This window comes from Neopsephotus bourkii, unplaced genomic scaffold (assembly GCF_033783945.1).
Source record: "Neopsephotus bourkii isolate Nb327-2 ecotype Australia unplaced genomic scaffold, CSIRO-AGI_Nbou_v1 NB_1183, whole genome shotgun sequence".
NCBI lineage: Eukaryota > Metazoa > Chordata > Aves > Psittaciformes > Psittacidae > Neopsephotus > Neopsephotus bourkii.
This window is the reverse complement of record NW_026901668.1, coordinates 961618-983982: the sequence shown is the minus strand read 5'-3', so window position 1 is coordinate 983982 and position 22365 is coordinate 961618. Positions and strand designations below refer to the sequence as shown.

General features: G+C 37.9%; 1 protein-coding gene across 25 annotated transcripts in view; it reads left to right on the top strand.

Annotated features, from left to right (window-relative positions):
• The window catches only part of PLEKHA5 (pleckstrin homology domain containing A5), a 159153-nt gene that overhangs the window by 61869 nt on the left and 74919 nt on the right, over window positions 1-22365 (top strand). The window contains exon 4 of one of the 25 annotated variants that reach the window (XM_061363882.1): window positions 20627-20806. The exons of the other annotated variants lie outside the window; for them this stretch is intronic. Coding sequence (XP_061219866.1) covers window positions 20627-20726 — 100 coding nt within the window. The 3' untranslated portion in view covers window positions 20727-20806. Of the gene's footprint in view, window positions 1-20626; window positions 20807-22365 lie in introns of those variants that run through there. 25 annotated transcript variants of the gene reach the window in all.

Here is a 22365-nt window from a genome sequence, read left to right as displayed (position 1 = left end):
GCATCTTGACTTATAGGTTTATTCCTGGAAGGAATTTCTGAAGTAAATGTACTTCCTATCATTTTTGTGTGAGTTCAAATGCAAATGGCAAGCATAACTGTTAAAATAATTACCTTAATAAATACTTTGTATTCGTGCCAAGAGGATTTTCAGAGAATGAGTGCTGTGTGTGTCTTACACTTCTGATATCAATCTGTGGCGGAAGCTGCAGATTCTTATAGTAAATATAAGCATTTTTGCGTAGATATGAATGTCTCTTTTAAGTTGTAGTTATTAGTGAAGCTTAAGGATAGGGTCTTACTTCTGTACTGGACATTGTATTAATCTTTATCCACTGTACTAAAAATTGAGGATTTGATACTTGCCTTCCAAGTAGTAGGGTTAATTCCAAATTCAGTTAGGTATCTTTGCCCAGCTGTGGTAGAGACCAGGAGTTTGGCTGTGTCGGTTTTTATGTAGCACCTTTTAAAATACAGCATATATAAAGTAGCCTGTCTGGCTTTGCTTTCAGCTTGAATGATAAGCAGGAAAGCATTTAAGAAAAAAACAGGAGTGCCTTGGGCATAGCTTTTGTCTTCCCACAAGAGGGGAAAGACTTAGGAAAAATGAATATACAATAAGTATGGAAAGAGGCCTGTGAGGGAGAGAAAAGCAAAACCTAGAAGACTTCTATACAACTTGAGTCTGTCTGTGGGTGAGTTAAAAGATGTTAATCTCTAGAGGAAGAGGTTTTGATTATCTCTTTGACATAGAATTTTTGCATGTGGATAACCTGGCTTTAGATATAAAAATAAATAGCTTCATTAAGAAGCTAAATGGCTTCTTTATATATAAAGAGATGTTAAGTTAGGGGTAAACTGCTTTGGAACATAAATCACTTATTAGGTGGTTCTCTATCCTTCCTTCTTGCCCCACCAACTAATCCCCTCCCCCAGAAAAAGCTGCCCAGAAATCACCAGGCAGGATAATTCTTAAATTGATTTGGAGAATATTTAACACATTTGTTGTCTCTGTTTGATTTAAGATTTGTGCTTCTTGGTGTTCAAACCATAAACCATCCTGAAAAGGTTTTCAGTCTGTTACAGTGTTATCTTGTAATTACATTAAAGCACATGATGATAGTGTTTAAGTCTCAGGGTGACTTGTAGGGAAGTAGTGCAAATAATTATCTGTGCATCAGTGCAGATGGGGGGGGGGAACAAAAAAATCAATACTGCTTGGTGGCTGAGTTTTGCGTATTCCAATTAATGATTTTAGATTTGACTTAAAGTTCTGAAATAGTTTGGAAGTAGGCCATCTCATGCTGAGATGAAGCATCAGGCCATTTTAAATTAGGTACCGAGCATGCTCATATCAAGTACCCACTCTTAGATTTTGCACTGTGTGTCTCAGTTCTCTGTTAGTAGAGCTGTCATTCAAGTGAAGTAGAGGAGAGCACAGCATGCCCTTTTGTCATCTTTCTGTCAGTGTACATATGATTTCTCTTGGAACTGGGAACTTGAGTTATGAGACAAGCCTTTCTGTTAGATCGCCAGTGTTTTTGGTGAGTGGATATTGATCTCTTTCTCTTGCCTTTAGATAGCTCAAATAAAACTCAGCTTCATAGTTCTCTATATTCTATAATAATGGTATCTATTTGAAATGTCTCTGCTGTTGCATACTTCAGTAGAATGGTTCAGGTACCTAAGTATTAATTTCTTTATTGGAGAAGAATTGCTTTTCTAGCAGGAATGCTAGGCTGTTTCACTCAGAAGTCCAAAAAATGGGCATAGTTTCTTTTCTCCTGACTTTGAATTAGCTGACTATTCTAAATATAGCAGCAGTTCTTCAACCATTGCTTCTCAGTCATTTTTCATTTTCTTCTTGCTCTTAGGAAATCAGTTTAAAACCTAGGTGGTTTTGTATATCTCATATTTTAGAGGGAGTTTGAGTAGTCTTGCAAAAGAGAATTTATTTATGTAAGACAATACTGAAGGATATTTACAGTACTTGCTTTCAACACAGGTTGCTAAACAGGGTAAGTTAACTGTTGTCATCTGTTATTTTTGCTGATCATATTGCATGTATTTCCTTCTTTAATCAGCTAAGAAGTAGAAAATGGCATCTCCTAGTTCTTTGTTATAACTGAGATTTTGCACTTTAGTAAGATATAATAGGAATTTCTGAACAAATTTATAGTCTGTATAGTAGCTGAAGTGCATGTTTGGTACAGCTTAACATTAACTTTTAATTAACTGTGGGGAGGCAGGATTTATGATTCAAAGTATTGTCAAAGCTTAGCGCTTGTACTTGGCTTAAAAATCTTATTTCCTTCCAAGAGCATCTACAAAACCTGACTTTTAAATTCCTTAATGCAATCCACTTAACTTGCAGCAAAAAGTCATTTGACAATATATTTTTAAAACATCTAAACTGGGGTTGTAAAAAGCAGTGAGGGAATTGATAAACACCAACACCCACCTCCCCACCCTCACCCCCACAAAAATAAAAAGTGGGCTCCTAATTGCACTTATGTCCCAGTGAAGAAAGATGATTTAGCATCATGATTGAACTCCATATGTATTTCAAGGTTTCAGTTGTGAAATACTAACGTTACTTCCTAAAATACAGTTAATTACAGGATTGAGATTGGAGATTGTAATTCTGATACATGGGTTGGGAGGCTTGTTTGTTTTCACAACCAGATACTTTTGTTGTGGTTGTGGGTATACACTTCAAATAGTCTTCTGGATAGATTTGAATTACAGTGGGGAAAACTGCTTGTCAGTGAGTTCACTGAGCCTGACAAAAGAAATTCTTACTGAACATAATCCTTGTTATGATTCTGATTGACCCGACTCGTAGAGTTAAAATCAATAAGCCTGTAAGCTTCATCATCACCTTGACAGTCAGGCTGGGAGACAGGATGGACAGTGGTGTGTGTGAATCTTGAGTACTTGAACATTAGTGTGCTTGACCTCCTGATGCAGGGTTCTTAGAGGATATTATCTAAATTATTGTAATAGTTAAGATTATTGTTAAAGCCTGAGGATAATGCATTTAATTGAGGCCTCGCTGTGGAAAAGGGCTGTCATAACCCATCAGAAAACCTGCACTTTGGCTGCCAAACCAGGATTCTAGTGTTTGTATGTCTGACAAATGATGAAAGAGAGACAGCAAGTGGTAACTGCAAACCTGTGTTGTGCAAAATATATTACTGTACTACCTTGTTATCTTCAAAATGTTATTTCTACTACTAAGTTTTTGCTTTTAAAACTAGAATATGTCATTTGATAATGGTTGTGCCTTAAGGTATCATGAGCTGTGTGTCTCTGAGATCTGGAAGATACTACGAAGCCATACAGATCTGCCATAGGACAGTTTCCATATGGACAGCAAACCTAGAAAACGCATGATCTTTTAGGAAGGGAACAAAGAGATGAGAAAAGGTAAAGACTTGCATTAGTGGCTGGAGAGCAGGTAATGGCAGTGTAAGAGGAACAGAGTTATTAAAGGCAAATGTGCAAAGAAAGCAGCACATATCTGAATAGGCAGTGTTCTTTCATCACTGTCAGCATGCAAAAGTCTGAGGTTTCTGGTTTGGGCTGCTGAATAAGCTTGAACTTAGTATGTTACTCAGATATCCTTTTAAAATAGCTAAATTAAGAAGTTTAAAAAGTCATATTCTACATGTTCTGTAAGGGAACAATTGTTAGTCCAAAGGAAAACAGAAATCTGCAAGTGTTGAATGTATCAAGTTAATCTTTTTTAATAACCTTGATCTTGTCTGTTTTACTCTGCAGAATAAAGTTTAGTCTTTCCTTTGAAGTGAGTGCTGACTCTGGTTATTCTTCCAGAAAGAGGAAATCTTATATTATGGATATAAAGGTTAACTGAAGTTTTAGAGGAAAGATACTGACTAATATGCAGTGCTACTCTTGCTATACTTGTTTTATTTAGCATGTAAGTCTACTTCTGGTCGTGGGTAGCGTGCGCAAAAAATTGCCCTGTGCTTATGATCTTAATGGTGATTGTACTTAAATAGGTGAAGTTGAGATCTTGGAGAACCTGACACCCATTTATTACCTTCTGCTGTGCTGTAATTTTACTGTATTATTAGTTTTGTTAATATAAATTATATATACATGCACAGAATGTGAGTACAGAGAGGGTGAATGTGTGTAAGGGTCACTGGTTGTACAGGCTTATTCAGAATGAATTTAAATTGCACTGAATTGAGAACTAAAATGAAAAAAAGATAGTTTTATTCCATTTCTAAGTATGTAATGATTCAGTCACTTTACACATGCCACTCATCAGTAGGATTTTATTTTACTTTACTGTGGATGAATATATAGTGACTTGCAATAAAATACCAGAGTGTAAGGTTAGAATCATAAAATAGTTAGGGTTGGAAAGGACCTTAAGATCATCAAGTTCCAACCCCCCTGCCATGGGCAGGGACACCTCACACTAGACCATGTCGCTCAAGGCTCTGTCCAGTCTGCCCTTGAACACTGCCAGGGATGGGCCATTCACAACTTCCCTGGGCAACCCATTCCAGTGCCTCACCACCCTTACAGTAAAGAATTTCTTCATATTATATCTACCCTGAACTTCCCCTGTTTAAGCTTGAACCCATTACTCTGTTCTGTCACTACAGTCCCTAATGAAGAGTGTCTCACCAACATCCCTATAGGCCCCCTTCAGATACTGGAAGGCTGCTATGAGGTCTCCACTCAGCTTTCTATTCTCCAGGCTGAACAGCCCCAACTTTCTCAGCCTGTCTTCATACAGGAGGTGCTCCAGTCCCCTGATCATCCTCGTGGCCCTCCTCTGGACTTGTTCCAACAGTTCCATGTCCTTTTTATGTTGAGGACACCAGAAGTGCACACAACACTCCTAAGTGAGGTCTCACATGAGCAGAGTAGAGGGGCAGGATCACCTCCTTCAACCTCCTGGTCATGCTGCTTTTGATGCAGCCCAGGATACAGTTGGCTTTCTGGGCTGCAAGCGTACTCTGAAGCCAGGTCATGTTAAGTTTCTCATCAACCAGCAACACCCCAAGTCCTCCACAGGGCTGATATGAAAAGTTAAGTTCTTATGACTCCACTGTAGGTCTCTGGAAGGAGCTTTGAGGTACCTGTTCATGTGACTGGCAGTATAAGGCATGCAATTTACCTTACTCAGTTACTTTTTTAAAAGGATGAAAAATGTATTCTGTTTTTCACATGAATAATAGCTTACTGACTTGTGTGGCACTTTTTCACTAGTAGAGCAGTATACTCATAAGAGTGTGGTAGTGACTTCAGTCATTTGGAGGAAGCACCGCTGCTGAAATGATGCTTAAATAAACTTTGTGCTGCTTGAAATTCTTTAATATAAACATACAGAAGAAAGGAAGGAGGGGGAAATCAGAAAAGGATGTTGAAATTAGGGATGTTGGATGCTGGGAAGCTCTCATATATATGCCATTTAAGTTGCTTGCCAACTATTTTATGAGTTATTAAAATCTTTTGGTCAGTGAAGAGTCAGTCTTTTTCCATTCTCATTGTCTTCAAATAAAAGTTTTTACTACTGCTGACAATTGCACGAACTGAGTTCATGTGCCGGATGAGGAGCTTGTGACAATTTTAGACTGAAGTTTGTGTAAAAAAAAAAAACAACAAAAAAAACCAATAAAACATTGTCCGTGTTCTGCATCAAATCTTGACCCATTTTAGACAGCATGCTACAATCTGATACTTTCAAGGATTAATGCCATTTCTTGGTTTCATGGTTTTTGTTTTGTTTTGTTTTTTAATAGAGTGGAGCTGTGTTTCACAAGCATGATTTAAATTTACTTTTCCAAATAAAAAAAGAAATTGCACACCAGTACTCATTTAAAACGGCTGTAAAGTCAGCATTGGGTCTGAGATTTTATGGAAAGGTAAAGAATGCATTATTAGCTCTTTCTGTATGTATGTAGTACAAGTTGAGAAACAGGTTTATTACAGTAAAAACCTGAAATGTTTTAGTTTGTTGTTTTGTTTTTTTTTAAATCCTCAGGGTTTAGGGATTTTTTTTGTACCAGGAGAGTGAAAATGATAAAGACTTGGCCTAAGACCTTACTGAATGAACTGAGAATTATCTCTAGTTTTTTAGTACGTTGAGGTTTAAAATTGCTGTTTGATACAGTCCTGTGAACTTTTTTGTATACTAGAGCATCGCAATTCAATAATGAATAGTTATGTAGTGGGAATATCCGTTAAAAAAAAAAAAAAAAAACTATGTATAAATTGAGCATTGGGAGCTTTAGATTTCCTAAAAAGATGACCAAGAGTAAAATATTTCGCTTCTGTAGGTCAGAATTTCCAACCCCCCAGGAAGTACAGGGAAAAGGGGAAAAACAAAAAGGAAAAAAGGGAAGTAGCATGGGAATGTTTCTCGAAATAGTACATTAGTTTTAATTTTTCAGTTGTGTTCTCAGTACAGTACAACATAGAATCATAAAATAGGGTTGGAAAGGATTGGATTTGCGCAGAGGATGAGGGAAAGAGCTGGTGGCATGAATCAAAATAATTACAAGAGTGATGGCATTTCATTAGATCCTTAAAATAATATTCTAAAATGTATCTCACAGAAACATCTGTAAGATGTAGCTGGTTACAGATGGGCATTGGTCAAGAGGAAAAGGAAAACCAGCTACCAGAGTACTCCTGACGTTAAGCAGGAAAGACATTTCTTAACTGTTCGCTAGATGTAGTGAGTTTGATTTTTAAAAAAAAATGGTACTTCATAGGCATTGGCTGAATTTAATTTCTGACTTCTTCAATGATGAGAACAGGTTGAGAACATTCCCCACAATCTTCCCTTACAGCATTAATGTCTCACAGTTGTATTTAGTTGCTTTAATGATATAGAGTATTTAGATCATGACAGTACAAATTGGAAATGGGAACAGAAGTTTACTTAACCAAGATCACACAGAAAGTCTAATGAAGCAGAAAGTGAAGCCAAAGGGCATATCCCTGATACAATTAACTTGATGATGTGATCCCTGAATAACTGTCAATGAAAGACCTCAGGTACTGAAATGCATGTCAGTACAAAGCTGCACCTGGCCTCATAGGAAGGAAAGCCAAGTAGCTGCAGAGAAACCTTTTGCTCACAAGGCTGGACTGTTTTCAAGATTTAATCTACCAGCTTTGTGTTTCCATCTAGAAATCCTGATCACAGGATCAGGCCATTCTGGTATCTTAACAAGACACTGCCCTCTAACATGGTAAGTTTAAGGTCCTTACTTTGTCAGCCTGGGGCCCTGAGCACTGTTCTTGTATAACAAGTATTCTATCCTTGTTGCATCCTGTAATGATTCCTGTTTGCAGGTATATTCAGATCGATAATTTAATTCCTTGGATGCCCTTTTTAATTTCATTAACATGTATGTGTTGAAATCAAGTAAGAACAGTTTAGATTTCGTTTAAACAGAGCTATTAAATGTATTAATCAGTGTGGGACTTAAAATTAGGTTTATTTAATTTCTTTCGTTATAGTGATACACCTATTAGAGCAGTGTCTCATCTTTTGACAACTGTATTGAAGTGATGTTGAAAGATTGACTGCAATCCCCTCCTCCGTTTTCACATAGAAATTTGTGAAAACTTCTACTGCACCTTTGTAAAGATGAAACAAAGTCTAAGAATTATGTGAAAGACTAATAGCAGTCAAGTGAATAGAACCTAAGAAACGTTGAAGTCACTGCAGTGTGAGTGCATAGGGGTGTGTGTATGTAAGTCCAGCCATTACTTTACATTAACAACCACCACACTGTAGTTTCTCTGATACTTCCAGACTCCCTGGTGCAGAAAACACTTATGCTTCCCATGCTGAATTTTTGTCTTGTTGCCTCCATAGTTTCATTTAAAAGTGTAAGTTAAAATGGTAGCCGTTTCCTTGAAAGACATCAGAAGAAAACTGTTCTTAATAGTTTTCAGAATATTTCCAGCTGGTTCTGTGCAAAGCTGTGATATCCCTGTGGTATTGAGGAAAAATTTACTATTCAGAAGATTAGACCCTTTTTCAGTGAAAAGCATTTCTGCATATTGTATGTATATGTACACTTTTTTAAACTTGTGGGACTACTGCACACGGTAATAGTAGCACTCTTACTGCTAAAAATCTAGGCATTGACTGGTGAATCTGCTTACAGTGCTCTACAGCTTTCTCATATGAAATGAATATAGAGGTTTAATTGAAGAATCACAGTAACAAGTAATAATAATCAGTATTATTACTCTAGAAAGAAAATAAGTTGAAGACAGTAGATTCATTTGTTGATTCTGTTGACATTGCAGTCTGGAGGCACATGTTATAGATTAAAGGTACTGACAAATAACTCTAGCTTGTCATCTGTGTTAGAAACAGAACCCAAACATGTAGAATAAAGAAGTTGTAACTTTTAATTAGATGGGTTTTCAGAATTTGCCAAATGTTTTATGACTCTGGAGATGGTAACCAGTAATTCTGTTTCTGTCAAAACATTAAACTAGTGTTTGCTGACAGGCAGTAGTCACCAATAGATGTGGATCATCAGAATTCATTCTGCAAAGAGCTGAACTGTTTGGAATGTGAATCTTCCTATAATTACTGGAAAAAAACAGGTCTTCTCAGTCTTGAGCACTGAATATTTGGTATTCAGGTTATTACTGAGGTTATGTTTGATGTACCTCAGGTGAACACACTCAAGGAAACCATGCCAGTGAAGCTAAACAAGTGATGTCCACCAGTATGAACACTTCTAAACTCATTGAAAGTGTGAGAAAAATTAGAATCATAGAATAGTTAGGGTTGGAAAGGACCTTAAGATCATCAAGTTCCAACACCCCTCCCATGGGCAGAGACACCTCGCTCTAAACCATACCACCCAAGGCCTCGTCCAACCTGGCCTTGAACACTGCCAGGGATGGAGCACTCACAACCTCCCTGGCAACCCAATCCAGTGCCTCACTACCCTAACAGGAAAGAATTTCCTCCTTATATCCAATCTAAACTTTCCCTGTTTAAGTTTTAACCCATTACCCCTTGTCCTGTCACTACAGTCCGTAATGAAGAGTCCATCCCCAGCATCCCTATAGACCCCCTTCAAATACTGGAGGGTCTCCACATAGCCTTCTCGTCTCCAGGCTGAACAGCCCCAACTTTCTCAGCCTATCTTCATACAGGAGGTGCTCCAGTCCCCTGATCATTCTCGTGGCCCTCCTCTGGACTTGTTCCAACAGTTCCGTGTCCTTTTTATGTTGAGGACACCAGAACTGCACACAATACTCCAAGTGAGGTCTCACGAGAGCAGAATAAAGGGGCAGGATAACCTCCTTCGACCTGCTGGTCACACTCCTTTTGATGCAGCCCAGGATACAGCTGGCTTTCTGGGCTGCGAGCACACACTGAAGCCGGTTCATATTCATTTTCTCATTGACCAGCACCCCCAAGTCGTTCTCCGCAGGGCTGCTCTGAATCTCTTCTCTGCCCAGCCTGTAGCTGTGTCTGGGATTACTCCGACCCAGGTGTACGACCTTGCATTTGCCATGGTTAAACTTCATGAGGTTGGCATCAGCCCACCTCACAAGCGTGTCAAGGTCCGTCTGGATGGCATTCCTTCCCTCCAGTGTACCAACCGAACCACACAGCTTGGTGTCATCGGCAAACTTGCTGAGGGCGCACTCAATCCCACTGTCCATGTCAGTGACAAAGACGTTGAACAAGACTGGTCCCAACACCGATCCCTGAGGGACACCACTCGTTACTGGTCTCCAGCTGGACATTGAGCCATTGACCACAACTCTTTGTGTGCAGCCATCCAGCCAGTTCTTTATCCACCGAGTGGTCCATTCATCAAATTGATGTCTCTAATTCTCTGATTCTCTAAATTCTTCCAAAGCTACTTCTTGTGGCATCGTCCTAATCCTCAAGGAGAGTCTGCAAAATGCATTTGAAAGACAAGCATGGGAATGAAATTTGGAAATCTGTTATATCTTAAAACTCATGGATCCAGTGGTTTTATACCAAGTAATTTTCTCTTCTGCTTCAGCTAATCCCACCATTTTATCATCTTCCCCTTTAGAGGGAGAAAAAAAAAAAGTTAGCAATAAAATTAGTAACAAGTCTTGATGCCCTATAACTCATTTTCTTCTCAGCTGGTCTGATAAACACAGCTAATTTCAGCTCAGCATGATGGTATTTAGCTTTCCTGAATTCGTGAGCACTGCTGCCTGTACTTCAAGCTTCTACAATGGCTCTTGCTTTGTAAGCTTGTAACTCGTTTCCGGTATTGTCAGTTGATGTAACAAAAGTCTCTGGTCCTTGTGTAAACCTTGCCCTGCTGGCTTTAGTGGTGTGCGTAGTAATGCCAGTATCAACATTTGACATGATTATGCCATGCAGATAGTATTCATTTTACTGATAGAACAGACACTTTCTGACATTTTGGTCTGTTCATTGTTTTGTTCCTCAGAATAAATGAGTCGAGAATCACTTTATGAAAGTCTAAAGGCATTGACTTAATAGCACATAAGAACCTTGAAGTATGCAAAAATAATGAAGGTGGTTATTTCTCTGTGTTAGAAGTGAAGAGATGGCACAGGAATCCTTGGAAAAACAGAGCAAAACATTTTCTAGAAGTTACACGATCACTACATATTGTAGTTCTCTGAACAGTTACTAGAGTTCACCTATCACACCCATTATGCTTTTCCTTGGCTGTTGGCTTCCTCACCCTGAATTCACATTTCTGAGAGTCTTGGATGAAAAGTCATTTATCTTAAGTGGTCTACAAAATTTAAATACAGGTCAGGTAGTTGTTAGATGAGGCTAGATTGCACATTTGTTGCCAGTAATAAAAGCCAGAAATATTTGATGTAACATAATTTTGTAGTCAATCTTTAAGCATAGAAGACTGCTACTTACATTGTTTACTGTATCTATGTTATGTCCTCAAAGTTTCACTAAATGTCAGAGTTTTTTCAAAATACTCATTTGGTTCACCTCTTGTTGAATCTTACGAGAAGGAGTGCATCAGAACCCTGATAAGAGTGGGCAAGTGATACTTGTGTGGCAGTGGATTTCTGAGAGATATCTATCAAAAGTGTTGTTGAAGATGGCCTTTTTTATTTATCATAACTGAGTAAATGGCTGCCAACTTCAGCATTATAAATCAATTTAAAGTCTGTTTTCATTATCAACTACTTTATATTTGTCAGCTCCTGGAACTTTTTCATATAATACGGGTTCAAGATGAATGTTTATTTAGATTGTTTGTTTATATTTTTGTAGAACAAAGCTGTTCTACAAAACATTTAAGTACTGGAAACTTCTGGTTTGAAGCACCTTCAAGAGCAATACTGTAAGAGCAAGTGATGCTTCTTCAATGGCCTCCCTATGGATTAATTTTTGCTTGCCACTGGGGGGAGCAGAAGACTGTCACAGCCTTCAGGGCATATTTGTCTTCTGTTTCAGGAGATTCAGGTCTTTGTGCTGAGCTGTGGGAGAATGTTGGTCATTCACTTCTGCCACATGCTTGAGAATGTGCTTTACCGTGAATGAAATTCTCAATAGGGTTTCATGATTGCTTTTTTTCCAGTTACATTCTGAATTTGGACTGGATTAAACATGAAGTGTAGTTTAGAAAAGGAAGGGAAGAAAATATCCTCAGAATTATTATTAGTATGAAGAGTAGACTGTGACTCTTGCTGGCTTAAGTAGTGCTAAAATTATTCGCTGAAACTTTTTGTGCAGCTGTGCCTCATGTCAAGCTCCCTTTCAGCATGAGAGTGTGATGTGACTACATCACTTGGACTGGGGTGCAGTTTGCGTTAATAAAAGATGCTGTAGCTGAGAAGTGTGTATATATATTTTTTTTAAATTGGTAAGTCCATGGCTGTTGCTTTAACCAGATGTTGCTTTAATCCTGGTGTTCCAGACATAAATCTAAAAATACTGTTTCCTTCCTTTAAAAACATTGAAAAAGAAGAAACAAATACTTTTTACATTGTTTCTTCTCATTTTAGGTGCATAGAATCAGAGTTTTTATGTGCAGCGCATTATAAACATGTTATTCTAGAAAGGCTAGCAACTATAAATGCTGACTCTTTATTGCCAAACTTATTTAAGGTTCTTTGTCAGTGTTACGCGTCACTGTAATTGAGAAAGTCCCATAGGCTGTTGAGGTCTTGCCTCCCCTGCTAAGGTTGCTGGACTGGTAACGTTTGTGCGTGCATGTTCTATTACATATCTTTAACATGTTTGATGTTGCAGAAGAGCAAGACATTCCTGTTGCCAGCCAAGGTTGGGCTTTCCCTTTGGAAAAACTTGTTCTGTGCTGCCAACAGCAAGCAGTCAAAATTTCTACCTCAAAAATCATTAATATTTTTGTTCATGATGTATAGAGCTAAAAGTAAGCAAAGCAGGCTTAAAGAAATGCTAGAGCAACACATCAGTGTTTTCAGTCATAGATTTACAGCAATTTTGTGGATATAGCAGAAATAGTAGAGGTCAGTCAGTAGGTCCTGGAGCATACCAGCAACCTGGGTTTGATTGCACCCAAGACCAGTGATGTCTTTCTTATGGGGTCATTTGTTGTTGCACCTTTCTTTCTTGTTTTGACAGAAACAAGCTTCCTCAAGGCCCTTCCCCCTCATATTTTTTTCTTAATATGACATTTGGTTCTAAGTTATTTTGTGACTGGTGTTTGAAACAGTTATGGATTCTTATTCTAGGAATATAACTGGTATGGTTATGGTCAAGAATAACCTTGATGACTGGAAAAAGGCAAACATTACTGTTTCCAAAAGAAAAACAGGAAAAAAAAATCCAGGTAACTAAACACTGGTCACCTTCTCCTCTTTCCCTTGGAATACTACAGAGCAGAATCTCTTAGAAACTGCTTCTAGGCTTGTGAAGGACTGGAAGGTAATTTGAGACAGCCAGCATGGGTGTATCAAGGAAAAATCTTGCTTGACCAACCTGACTATCTTATACGATCGCTGCCTCTTCAAGTGAGGGGAGAAACAGTGGAAGCCACTTGGCTTTAGCAAGGCTTTTGCTGTATTTTCATGTAGTATCCTTGTATCCAAATGAGGGGGTATGGTTTAGATGCATGGACTTCAAGGTGGGCGAAAAAGCAGCTGCATCATCAGGCTTATGGAGTAGCAATCAATAGCTTGAAGTTTTAAACCATATCTGCTTACAAGAAGTCTTTCTTGATGCTGGTGAAACACTCATCAGCAAGTTGGGCAGTGTGGCAGAATGCACAGTCAGCAAGCTCCTGGGTAACACCACCCTTTGGAGGAGGGATCGGTATGCCAGAGGGCAGGATGCTCATTCTCAAGGACCTCAGCAAACTGGAGGAGTGAGCAGACTGGAACATGGAGAAGTTCTGCAAAGGTGAATGTGCAGGTGGAAGAGCAACATCTTGGAAAATGGCCTGCAGGTCCTAGTGGACAGGAAGCTGAATGTGTTACGCTGTAATGGTGATGAAGGCTAACCACATATTGATCTGTCTTAGCAAGAATGGCAATTAATCCCCTCAATTCATCACTTTTGAGACTATTTCTGGGGTAATGTGTCCGGTTTTGGTCACATCAGCATGCAAGACAGACAAACGTGCATGAGTCCAGCACTAGAATGGTTACAGAGCCAGGGCATATGATGTTCAAGAAGAAACTGAAAGGGAATGGTGTGTTTATCCTGGAGAAAAGGCAAAAGCGGTAGCATAACTGCAGTCTTTCATTACCTACATGGGCTTTATAGCAGAGACAGATCATCTCAGAATTGCATAAAGAAAGGGCAAGAGGCAATGGTCATAAATTAACAAAGTACATTCTAACAGGTTAAAGTAAAAATCAATAAGAAGAGTAAATTAAAAAAAACCCAAAACTAAACACAAACCTATTGAGCACAGAGAGGCTGTGGAATCATCCTAGGGACAAGGGGCTTTGTGCTCTGATCTGGTATTGTATTTATCTCTGAGTGTAGGGTTGAACTTGATGACCACCGCAGGTCTTGTCCAACTTAACATTTTTGTATGAATCTCATGTATATGGAAAACCTTTTTGACCTAAGGTTTTGTCCTACTCTGATTTAGATTTTTGGGATTAATCTAGGCTGTCTTATTTTTTTTTAATATTAAACTGTTCAAAATGAATGTTCTGGCACTGGGTGCTATCTCAGTTTGCAGGCTGTTCAGAAGCGGGGATTTACCTTTTTGCTATGAAGAAACTGTTCTCATATTTTTTACTGAAATAAAAAACTGGAAAATTGCAGAAAGTTGGTATAATTTAATACTAAGTTTTTCTCTTATTCAGAATTAGCCCTTACCTGATGGTAAGCTACCCTGTCTCAAACCTGATAGTTCTTCCGTCTTCCAACTGCCTTGGTCCTGTTTCTCTTTGTGTTCACAGAATCATGTAGTAATGCTTTCTGACATACTAACTCTAAAATCAGGGCTGGAGGTGATTAATGAGACTTAGATTCTTCTGGAAATGGCACAGCTCATACAAAGAGAGTCATGGTGTGGATCTAACAGGAGACTAATTACTTCTATGAAGCTTATTGTATGCTAACAAAAAAGGAGGAAAAGTTTGCCAACTTAATTTCAAGCAGTGGATCAATTTTGTACATGAAATGTGCAAGCAAGTGAAAAAGGGAAGCATGCTTTCTAGTATTGGCTACTTAACACATGACTGATGGCAAAATCTTCAATTTTTTTGTCTGATGTATGGTTTGTTAATTCTTGGCTTCAAGTCTCATATTCCATACTTTTCTGAAACACCCCAGCTCAGGTTTTGCCTGCCAGATATTGCCATTCTAAGTGTGACAGGTGAAACTGTTTCAAAATAGGTCACTTGCCTTAAGGGTTAGCACTTGTGTATTTTGAAAGCCAGCCTCTTTTGGACACAGAAAAGTTATATGATCTCACCAATTAACAAGACCATCCTCATTTTAAAGCTCTTTTGTTTCCATTTCAAACATCTGGGACTCCTTTTATATGTTCTAGCTTCAAGCGTCATTTACCTTTCCTAGTGCTTTATCTGTACAGCTTAGAATCACCTTTATGTGGTGTAGTTCTGTCCTACTTTGCACTGCTTCACCAAGTCAGGCTTATTCTTGTAATCTTTGAGTGAATAGTCATATTGGTGAGGTTGTTTGGTGTTTTTTTTCCTCTAATTTAAATTAATAGGTATAATTAACTGGCATAGGTGCATTACTTAAACATATTCTGATTCTGCTGCCTTTCAACCTTTCTCAGGTTATGGACCCCTTAGAAAAGGGGCAAAAAAAAAAGAGGCAGTGGGAAGTGCAGACCATAGAAGTAGCCACAGGACACAGAGGTAGAGATGCCAGGTTAAAAGCATTTGCGTACCTATAGATGCCATTCACATTCTTGTCTATTTTTTAACAGATTTATTTAGAGGTGTCACCTTACATTTGTACTCCTGAATTTTGTCCCTCAATTGCTGTGCCTTCCTCTTGCCTATCCATTTCTTTCTATATGAAAGTAGTCTATTTCTTATGCATTATCAAACATAGTTCATATGTCTAATGATGCCCTTGGCTTTGTCACCAGCAGCCTAGTTAACTGAAGGCAGTACTTTCCCACACAGTGCCCCTGTTGATTACTAGCCAGCTCTAAATTAGTGTACTGGTTCTGGACTGTTGAAAATCTGTGGGCTGACATATTTAAAGATATGTGATGTTAATTTGGAAATATTCATGAAGATAATCTTTGTGTATGATTTTAATATTATAACTCACTATTCATACTCTAAATTTGGGGATTTATAGAAGCCATTCCTGCAACTGCAGTTCTAGTTACTACTTGTGCAAAAGCAGATTTTACATACCACATAATTTATTCCTGCTGTTCATCTCTGGTTTTGCTTTATACTTTTGGAGTAGAATGTTAGATCATTGTTTTTCTTTCCTGTGTAAAAAATTTTAGGTTCCTAATGTATTGTTTCCCAATGGAATTAGGCAAGTGCTTTCTGCGGATCTTAGACTGGAGTCCATTGTGCATCCAAGTACTTCCTGTATCTGGGACAAGGTATGCAGGATGAAAGAAAGGATAGTGGGACAAATGTTGCCACAGAAGGAGGTCAAGAGAATGAGAAAAGTGGTCCAGCTGAGGGCCACCAGGTGAAGTTGAGAACTCCAGGGCTGGATTAGCTGGAGCATTTTATAGAGATGCCCAGATCTGTGGCACTGGTCATTGCTCTTTCTCTCTAGCTCAGGAAGTGTTTTATGAATATTGCTGCAATAAATAGAAACTCTGCAGGTTGAAAGGAAATTAGAAGAGCATATTTAGATAACACAGTTAGCATCTGTTCTTTTTCACTTCTACCGACTCATGTTTTGTCCAACCCCATGTTATGCTCTTAAAAATCTTTACTATTAGCTCCTGTTGAAACTTAATCCTGTTGTTAAATGTTTTATCTTCAATCATCTTGAGGTAGAGATTTTATTGGTAGAAGGGAGTTGACAATTTGGAGCTGCAGTAATGTTTCAGAAGTATGTGACATCACTCTGGTATCAGCTTTCTCAGAGGCTAGCAATCCTGACAGCTAAGTTGCTTTTCTCTGGGTCACGGCTGTGCAGTACTCACTGGGGAGCAGCTTCCGAGAGAAAAAGGTTGTACCTCAGATCCTTAAGAGTTTTTTGTTGTATGTGTGTCAAGATTTTGATAAAGAATGAATTTTTCTGGAGACTGGTGAGTAATTCTTATACATTTTACTGTTATTATTGAGACAGAAAGCATTTCCTCCTTCTTTGGAAAAACTCTTCTTTTTTTTTTTTAATCCAGCATTCAGTAATTCACAATATATGCAAACTAGCACACCGCAGTTATAGCATTCCAGTTAAGATTTCAAATAAAAGCTTAATTTTAGGTAGAAATCAAATAATTACTGATGTGCTAATGTAACTGTATAACTTCCGAGATTTTTATTTAGACATGCTTGTCTACTAGACCACGTGTCTGAGACATTAAATGTAGCAGGAATCAGAGATTTATTTTTTTTAATTAGCTTGCAACACTGAATGTGAAGTACTCTCCCAATAGACACTTGTAAGTTACCTTATTTTAACAGAAACCTCATACAGCAATGTTAATAGATGACCATGTTTCAGATCTTATTTTGGGAGTTCTGTATGCAAGTAGGGGGGGACCAAGTGTCAAAACAGATGCATTTCCAGTCACTGTAAGTATCTCTATGTATATCATCTGTCAGGCTGTATGTCTGTTTCTTTATGAATGTCATATATTGAGCTACAGCATCTGTCAGCATAAAAATTATTTAGGAAAAAAGAACAATCCAACCCACAAAACCATATCTGGTTGTAGCTTAGGTTTTAAATAACTGCAATACACTTTAGTTTTCACTTCATGGTAACTGTTTTCACATCACAGAAGAAATATAAACTATATGCTTTCTTTCCTTCTCCCTAGCTCTTAAAGGTCTAATTGTAAAAGTGCTGCAATACTGACATCCAGAAACCGTGGCAGATTCCAATTTTGAAAGGGTTTCTATTTTAATATGCTGATAATCTTCCATATTACAGTAAGAAAATTACAGCATACCTATCTACACAGAGGGATTTTGGAAGGGAAGCCCAGGGTTTTGCTGTGTCACTTTGGTTTTGGTTTCTTTTGGTGTCTTCTTTAAGGGTGACAAGTCTTGACGGATGAATATATGCAAAAATGTCTTATTTGTCTGTTTGAAGCTTCTGGGGAGTAGTGAAACTCGTCTTGCTAAAAGTCAGATACTGGTTTCCAGCAGGAAATCATTTCCAGACTGAATTTAGATGATCTGAATCAGAGCTGTAGGTAGCTGTGTGGATGTAATATGTTACTTTCAGAAGCCTGTGCTTAGGATAATTTCATTAATGCGTCAACTGGCAATTTTTATGCTACAATAGCGTGGTGATGATATATTGCAGATACAGAATTGATATAATATTTACGATTTATGTGATTTGGCAGGTTACTCTTAGCATAAAAATTCCTTTGTAGCTCTGACTCTTCATGTAGGTGGTTGGCTTCCAACCCAGAACTAAAAGCAATGAGCTGTGGGAAGTGTTTTTTAAATTACGTTGTCACAAATACAACAATTTTCAATGTCATTGTAATTTCCAAATAAATTTTAATGTTAAATTTGGGTAAATTTTACTTTTTTTACATTTCATCGTGTTTATCATATCTGCATGGCTTGCATTTCTTAAAAAAAAAAAAAAATCTTGGTAAGTTAAAACTTTATCAGTTGTATTACTTTTACTTTGTGTAATTTGAGCTTAGCTGAAATAGGGTTTTATAGGTGGTTGTATCAGATGGTTTTCAAAGATGTTTAAAGTGTGTTGTGTTTCCTGGTATGTAAATTCTATTGAATGTACTATTAAATGGAAGTTATACGCAAAACATGAGGTGCTGGTAGCATTTTAGGTTAGGAGTTATAGAAGTTGAACTACACAAGTAGATATTTTGCTGCTCTGTTGGTTGGAGTGTAGGATTGTGCTTAAACTTCTAATTCTCTTCTTTACCAAAAGAAAACATGCAGCCGTACTTTAAAATAATGAGGATAACTTCTTGAATCCTTTCCAGGAAAAAAAAAGCGGGCGGTGGGGAGGGCAGGGAGTGGAATGACAGAGGCCTTTCTTAAACACATGTCTAAAGATACTCATTACATCTGTTAGCTGTGTCATGTAATTGTTAATACAAAACTTTCCGGGTTTGTTGGTTAGCTGAATAGAGCTATAGTTAGTTTGAGTTAGCATGGTGATGGCTGGAGTTTTCCACTAGTTTTTTCCTGCCTATAGGAGTAACAATCTTTCTCACAAGTTTCCCATTCTCCTGGGGTTTTTTTGTTGGTTTTGGTTTTTTGGGTTGGTTGTTTGGTTTTTTTTGGTTGTGTTGTTTTGTTTTTTGTTTTTGTTTTGTTTTTGTTTTTAAGGTGAAAAAACGCAGTTTATATATGAACAAGTGTTTGTTAAGCCTTAAAGTACACCTTGATTGAAATGTGTGGCTACTCAATATAGGTTAAAAGAGGAATATACCGATTTATTTAAAGGTAGCTGTCACCAAGCCAAGTGATTGAAAGTAACTTGTGGCTTTGCTTCTAAACTGAGTTGTATCAGTTTCATCAGTCTGCCTATTTTATTGGGGAGGGAGAACAGGGAGAGGAGTTAAATATGTTTCTTCTGGTATTGAAACTCCTATTTTGTCTAAATAACAGGATCCCTAAAGGAATACACACTGTGAATGTTGTGTGACCTGTGTTTTCCCTTTATCTGGCTTTAGAAACAGGTTTCTTTCATGAAGAGTGAAAGTTATCATTCTGCCAGAAATTTTCCAAAGCTTAGAGCATTATGTTTATTTTGGGGAGTGGTGAGAGGAAGGGGTTGAATTTCTTGCACCTGAGCAGTGAAATAGTTTAGAACAATCATCATTGAACAAATTCTTTACCTCAAAATACCTTCTACCTAATGAGGAAAAGCATGAGCAATGTTCATGGCAAGGCATTACCACTTGTTCACACATGCTTTTGGTGAAGCTGTTGAATTTATTGCCTGGACGTAACATTTTATTTCAGTTGCCTCATACATTGACTTGTTTTCATCTTCCAGAATGCTCCTTCCCTGCAAAATACTGAAAACACTGTGTGAAGACAGTGTTTGCATCTATTAAATACGCACTGTGGGATCAAACTTCTAGTTTAGTATTAAATCATGAAAAAGTTATGTAGCAATCCCAGTCACTTTCAGCGTTGGAACTATCCAAGTAAAAGAGAAAATAAATTTTATCTGAAGTTGATCCACCAATATGTATTTTGCCTTGTGCATTTTCTGTTCTTTTAAAAAGCATTAAATAGGTTGAATTGTTTGATTTGGATGGTTTTGCTTTAGTTTTCACAAGGGAAAGGGCATGAAGAGGGAGGAACTCATGGCAAGGTTTTTCTCTGACTTGTCACTGGCAGAGCATTTTCAGACTCCCTGCCCTGACACCCAGGGAACAGGAGCAAACTGAGTGTTAGCACACCCTGCAGTCAGTGGACATATGGAAGCTTCCCAGCCTAAGGCAATAATACAACTAAACTCCATACTTTGAGACTGAACAGAAGAGCTATTCAAGTGACATTTTGTTTTCAACATGGAAGATTTACTTTTGTGCCCATTTTTCATGTGGAATGAGAAATTTGCTGGTGAATTGTCTCCTTCCCCTCCACTTTTCCTTTGCTTTATGAGACTCAAATGAGATAGAGGGAGAATTAATAATATTCATAAATAGCTTCAAAGTGTATGGTTTCAAATTACTTTTTTATTGTCAAGTCCACCATTGAGGACTAACATTATAGTACATACAGCTGTAGACAGCAGCCTGTTTTAGGGATTTCATTACTGTGTTGGTCAGAGCAGGCATACATAATAAAAGGCTGGTAAAGAGTTAGAGCTGGTCTGTGATACCTGCTCTGTGATCTACAGTGTGCCTGAATCTTTAGTGAATGTCAGGAATCTTGAGTTTAAAGCAGACGAACAAATGAACAATGCTGTCTTCTCTGAGGAAGGACATGAGATCTTTTTAGTGCAACATCTAGTTGTGGTGGTTTCTTTTGCTTTGTAACAGTGATAAAGTATTGTGCTACTATAAACCTGCTGGCTGTAAATGCATTTCAAATCCCCATCCTTTGTACCTGGGAGAGGGGGTACACCCATATAGAGGCTGAATACACATAAAGAATGCTAAGAAATTGTGAATGCCAGAAGAAAACCATTCTGAAACAATTTGGTGTCAGAAGGCATGTAACATGTAGAGCTGTATTGAGTAGCTGGAGATATGCAAAAATTCTGCATAGCATAGTTACTTCATAGATGGGGAATATCTCTGAAGTTGCTGATTCTGGATTCTGGAAACACCTTATAAGGTGGGAAGTGTAAAAAAATTATATTTTTTTTTTTAAACAAAACTTCTGTTTTATAGACTTGAAATGTAGCCTAAAATCTGCTTTTGTGATAGAATGTGTAACCGAGCAAGGAAAAAAAGGGGGGAGGGGGGAGGAGGTGGAGTTTTCACTTCTGCGTTTCATATGAAAACTCACTGCCTCACAGATCTCTTCCTTATGTTCGTGTTTTCTAGTGGTAAAAGGAGAAATGAGTAATACTCCATATGGTAAACTGCAGTTAATTTATTTTCCTGGGTATGATTTTACTAGTCCTTTAAAATTCCTTCTAAAGTGAGATTCAACATAAGGAAAACTTAAGTTCTAAAAGACTTTGATACAATATAGTGTTCCCACCATGGTACTGGATTTTCTTTGTCATTTAAGTATTCCATTGAAGTGACTGACTCTGAGTGTTTTCCATCCAAGTTCCCCTTTGATCCTGAGCTCTTCCTCTGACACAAATGAAACAAACTGATTTGTCATATGTACATGATGTGTTTCTTTATGAAATTAGTCTTCACCAGGATTTTAATTTTAGAGGATTGTGGCAGGTGTGTGTGCATGTATGCATGCCACATGAGAAAATCCTAACTGTTGGGATTAAAACTCAAGAAGTCGTCGCCAATACTATTAACATTTGATTACTCAGTATGCAAGAGAGCAGCCTACCAAAGTTGGCCAAAGATGGCTGCATGTAGACTTTGAGTGGCAGGCTACAATTCCAGCAGCTTGGAATTTCACAACAGCTTGAAAAAACTACCTGTGAAAGAAAACAGCTCCTGGCTTTTGGCTCTCACTAAGGTATGAATTTAATGCAAGAAAATGCTGGCAAGGTCGTCAGATGCATCATGTCTGTTCAAGAGGAGGTACTGTCCCACAGTTTTTCCTGCTGCTGCAGTTAACCTATGATTGTAATTGGAAGAAACGACCTGGTGTGCTGTTCCCTGAAGCGGTGTGTGTTGCTGGGTCAGCAATAGTTTTTAATAAAAACTAAGTGTTATATCAGTTGTATTGTGGGGAAAGGGTACAGTTGTGAGGGTCAGGATGTAAAATTAAGAAACTGCATAACTTTTTCGCTGTGTATGTTGCCATATAGCCGACAAATCTGCTGACAGTTCATTCTGTAAATAAGCTGTAGTTGTTCCTTGGCATTTATGAAGGAAATGGATAATGCAGAGCAATCTGTGTAGGTGTTGAAACTGAAGATGTGAAAATACAAGGGGATGCAGCCAAGAAATACTTTTGTCAGATGAAAATTTCCAAACTTCTAGAACTAATGGTTCGATTATATGAGACCAACGGGCATCAAAGTGATTAACAATCTGCTTATAAGCACTGGGTAGTAGATGTAAACCCTTGATCAGATGGGATGCTAAAACTTTATCTGATAAATTGAATAATGATATAATTGAATAATGACCTT